The sequence below is a fragment of the Populus euphratica genome, unplaced genomic scaffold (assembly GCF_000495115.2).
Source record: "Populus euphratica unplaced genomic scaffold, PopEup_1.0 scaffold456.1, whole genome shotgun sequence".
Taxonomy (NCBI): domain Eukaryota; kingdom Viridiplantae; phylum Streptophyta; class Magnoliopsida; order Malpighiales; family Salicaceae; genus Populus; species Populus euphratica.
Window position 1 is genome coordinate 4,235 of NW_011500260.1, and position 4,859 is coordinate 9,093.

Sequence of the window (4,859 nt, forward strand, 5' to 3'; positions counted from 1 at the left end):
ATAATAATGATTGTTTTTTAAAATATTTTTATTTGAAAATATATTAAAATATTTTTTAATTTTAAAGATTTATTTTTAATATTCACACATTAATACTAAAACATAAAAAAGAAATTTAAAAAGAAATTGCAAAGCAAGGAAATGAAACGAGTGAAACTTTAGTGTAGTTGCAGCAGCAACAACATCTACGTGGGCGTTTGGGAAAGTGATGGCTTCTGTGGTTCTCCTTAACGCAGTGGCTATGTTGTTTGGTTAAAGATTTACATTTAACTAAAGTTATGGACCCCATGTAAAAATAGTGGTGTGACCACAGGTTAAGAAAAAGTAAAAGTTATCAGCTTTTCACGTGAAAAAATGATTATTTTACGTATCCAAACATTACAATTAAGATAGCTTAATACCTTTGTATTTATTGGACAAAATTATCTTCCCTATAAAATCAATTTTAATATGTTGGTTAACCATTTTCTCAAAGTTTCTATTCGTTTCTTCACCATAACCCCCTCATCTATGAGCCTTCACCCTTCGTTATTTCAGTTCCTTTTTTTGTATATCAAGAAACCTAGTTAATATCGGGTGAAAAAGCTACCTCATGGCACACCAATGCGACGACCAGCCACACCCACCTTGAGCTTTGCCATAAATGTTGTAAGTTCATTCCTTCAGTTCTTGTTTGCTTTTTTCATATAGTAAAAGTGTTGGTATTCTCTACTAGTTAATGGTGAACTTTGATATATTACTACCATGTGTTTAGCCTTCGCGATCTGTTTTTCTTTTTGGTTGATCTACCAAGCCAACTATTTTTTATTGTAAAACACAAATGTTGTCTCTGTACAAAGCAACTCCCAATTAATTTAGTCTCTCTACAAACCAAAGGCAATACCCACACTTAGCTCTTTATTGCATTATCGACAAACAAACATTAAGAATTGTAAACCCAAATTCTCTTTTTCTCATGTCTAGTATCGTTTGATTTGACGATCTTCACAGTAATTCAGAGAAACCCACCTTGTTCTTCACGGCAATGGAAAGTTGGGTTTCTTCAACGGTGAACAGTTTGTGAATAAGTATGATAATGTTGGGTTTTTCAAATCTAGCTATGGTGATTATTGGTATGGTTCGTTTGTTTCTTGTGTTTCTTGGTTGTGAACTTAACATAATAACTATTCCTGTTGCAATGGTGTCTTTGGCTGCTGCTTTCAAAATATTTGTCATGTTTAAGTCTAGGATTGCATAAAAGACTACTACCTTTTCCATTCTTGATTCTCCTCTTGATTCTTCTGCTATCGACTTTATTAATCGTCTTCGAAGATGGTATATGCCCAACTCTCTCCTTTTAAGAAAAAAATTCTTTTACAGGGTTTAACTATTTTTTTGGTAATTAGAATTCTTGTTTGTCGAGCTTATTTCAGCCGAGTTTTTTACATTAGTTTTGACTGGGTTTTAGAACGTGTTATGTTTAGTTGGTTGCAGAATCTTGTTCGTCATGGCTTGATCTGAATTTCCCCTATTATTAGCATGTACTAATATGTTTCTTATATTGCAGATATGCTTTAATCCATTTGATAAAGTTGTGGCCTGATGTCTTGGATCAACCTGTTCTAAACTGCATAATAGACAAGTTTGCAATATTTAAGTTACAAGCAAGCTAGTTAAAGTGTAGGTACATATAGGATTTTTAGAACACTGTTTAAGGCTAGTGCATGATTGTGTTGTCACTTTGATCTAGAGGTGAATGATGGTGCATACATGCACTAATTAATGACATGGGGTTTGATATTTAAGAATTGTATATGAAACTGCTATATAGATGGCAGCGTTTTGGATTTGTGTTCGTGATAAGTCAAATTGGTTTAAGGAATAGTGTTTTCTAGTCTAGAAAATGTGTCCACAAACCAAACAGGGTATCTGTTGGGTCTCCCTAAGACCATGACTATAGTAAAAAAAAGTCATAAAATTTCCCTTTTATCATTCTTCTCCGCAATACCTTCAGTTTCTTGCAATTTGTTCTGCTCTATGTTAATAAATATATGGATTTGTTGATGTTAGAGAGTCTAAAAATAATAAGAGCTCGATATATCTTCTCATTCAATTACTTTCGGCAATTTGCAATTTGTTGTGTTTAATGATATGAAATACCTGCATCTATCATTTCCTTAAATTAGCTTCACTTTCTTGCAATATTTTCTACCTCATGTTATGAAATATATGGATCTATTGATGTTGAGGAGTCTGAAAATGATGGGAATTTGGTTATTATAAATGGACCTTGTTCTACTCTATGGTCTGAAATATATGGATCTTTACTGCTTACCATGTTGCCTTTGTTCCGAAAATGGCATGTCCTCTTTGCATCTTTCACAATATTTATTCATTCATGTTTAAAGATTGGTCATTCAATTAATTATTATCACACACACACACACTCTCTCACACACATATATATAAACACAATAGGGATACATTTTTAAATCAACTGCATTGTTGGTAGCATTATAACATTTCTTGTTATCAATTTGAAAAAGTTTTAAGCATATAACATCTTTAATACCTACTACAAAGTTTAAAGGCTCATATCTCCTTGTGTTGGTTGATGAATTATGTTAGAAACAAAATTATCAATGGAAGTTAGTGAAAGCTCAGATAAAGCAAAGAGATGGTGCATACATTCTGTGATATTTGTATTATTGTTATTGATAGAGGAATGAGGCCAGACACTCATTTCGATAAGAGTAGATAGAAATTTGTTATGGCTGCCTTCAAAAAGAAAAATGGTTATGCATTTAGTAAGACTCAACTTAAAAACAAATGGGATGGTGCTAAAAAAGACTGGAGGATTTGGAAAAAATTAATTTCTGAAACCGGTGTAGGATGGAATAGTGATCTTGGAACTATTAGTGCTAGTGATGAATGGTGGGCGAAAAAAGCTCAGGTTAGTTATTGATACCTTCGGTGGGCGAAAAAAGCTCAGGTTAGTTTTTGATATCTTTTTTGCTTTATCTTATTATAATTCTAAAACAACGTACCATGTGTTATTTAGTTTATACTTTTGATGTTTCATACACTTTTTTTTAGGAAATCAGAGATTCCAAAAAGTTTAGACATTCTGGGATTGAACCATCACTTTGTAGTAAGTTTGATTTAATGTTCAACAATGTTGTGGCGACTAGACATTATGTTTGGACACCATCTTCTGAATCTTTATTTGATGATGATGTTGCCGGTCAAAGCACTCTGAATGGTAATGTTAATGAAGAAGAAAATTTGAAGGAAGGGAATGGAGATTCAGAGGAGGATGTTATTTCTAATTTCACTGATGATGTTTGCAATTTAGTTGCTGGTGTGAATATGAGAAATAACAGTACTACAAATAGCAGTGGAAAGAAAAAAGTAAGAGAATAATGTAATGTGCAAAGTACAAAGAAAAGTAAAAAACCTTCTGGAGTAGGTGATCGATTGCTGTCATGTTTTGATGAACTATTTGATCATATTTCCACCAAGAATGATAGTTGAGATAAGATAGGGTGTAGTATCAGTGAGGTGATGATAGAGGTCCATTCCATACCCGAAATTACTTTCGGTGATGACTTGTACTGTTTTGCAACTGAGTACTTGTCTAAGAGTCGAAAAGAGAGATGTGGGCCTCAATCAGAGATATTGATAGAAAGTATCAATGGCTTTAAAAAATATACCAGAGAAGTTGAAAACACTAAATTACAGTAAGTTTTGCTTTACTATTGTATCGTAGTTTCTGTTTTCAATTACTTTAACAACTGGATGAATATGAAATTTTGTTTTTCTGCCAAATCATGTATAAGTGTCCAATATTGGGATAATGACACTTAAAACTGTTGGATTGAAGCATGAAGAGTGGTGCCGGTTTTATAAAGAACAAAAAGTTTAAATTATGTTTGCGAATTGCTAACCTAACCTTTTTTACATTTCATGGATTACTGTTAAATTATTGTGTTGTCTTATGTTAACTTGAGGGATAATCTATTGTTATGTTAAGGGATACCTATAATGACTGTTAAGACTTATATTAGAACAATATGTGATTGTATGTCATGTGTGAATGCTTATGGCTATACTGGTATTGGTGTTGTATTATAATGTTGTTTGTTAATGGTTATTGTTATGCCACTACTACTATATGCTGGTAAATTGTTTGTGTTTGCTTATACTAGGGTATGTTGTTTATGAATGTTATTCATGTTGTATACTGGTATTGGTGTGTTGGTATGCTGGAACCATCAGAGCATGCTAGAAGAGTGAAGGAAACATGGGAATATAAACGTGTATAGATAGAAGGGAGCTATGATAGGTGGGCCTTTGGAAACAGGAAGTTATGAAATCAAGTTTCACATCAATTAGAAAGGAGCTATTGTTATATTCCAGTCATTATTTTCTTCATAGTTATGATGTACGATTGTAGGTTATTTGCAACCAATTTTTTGCTTTCCAGTCATGAAATGTGAGCTATAGGTTCTTGGTTGTATGTGTATGTAAGGCTACATTATTGAAACAGTGCGTGAGTATAGGCACCTCAAAAGGAAACGCAATAAGATTCTTAATTTATAAAAGCTTTTCAAAACTATAGTCAGATATATTCTTCACTGTTGCTCAGTATGTGTATTATTTAAAATTGTAAAAGTTTTGACAATGAGATACATTTCTTCTTATATATAATGCATATTGTTACTTCACATTTACAAATATTATTCTGCCTCGTTTAATATACTATAGTAATTATACTTTGGATCTTAGGAGTTTCTGCAACAGAAGTTGTACTTGTAAGTTGTTTATATTCAATCCAATTTTTCGCATTCTGATTAGTACTTAAAAGTGCATTTTTATCA

At 32.4% G+C, this 4,859-nt stretch overlaps 1 protein-coding gene and 1 long non-coding RNA gene across 2 annotated transcripts; both read left to right on the forward strand.

Annotated features, from left to right (window-relative positions):
* The first annotated feature begins 500 nt into the window (after positions 1–500).
* On the forward strand, positions 501–1,873 carry LOC105112831 (uncharacterized). Its single transcript, XR_839840.1, has 2 exons — positions 501–648; positions 1,547–1,873. It is a non-coding gene; the product is annotated as an uncharacterized LOC105112831 (long non-coding RNA).
* Positions 1,874–2,749: 876 nt separating this feature from the next.
* Positions 2,750–3,402, forward strand: LOC105112836 (uncharacterized). Its single transcript, XM_011008695.1, has 2 exons — positions 2,750–2,932; positions 3,076–3,402. Exons 1-2 carry the CDS (start codon positions 2,750–2,752, stop codon positions 3,400–3,402), a joined length of 510 nt encoding a protein of 169 aa, XP_011006997.1.
* Positions 3,403–4,859: the final 1,457 nt, after the last annotated feature.

Excerpts from the sequence above, each read along its gene's own strand:
- LOC105112836 (XM_011008695.1), top strand. The coding sequence starts at position 2,750 with ATGGCTGCCTTCAAAAAGAAAAATGGTTATGCATTTAGTAAGACTCAA. Across the intron at positions 2,933-3,075 it reads GGTGGGCGAAAAAAGCTCAG|GAAATCAGAGATTCCAAAAA; the intron begins GTTAGTTATTGA and ends ACTTTTTTTTAG.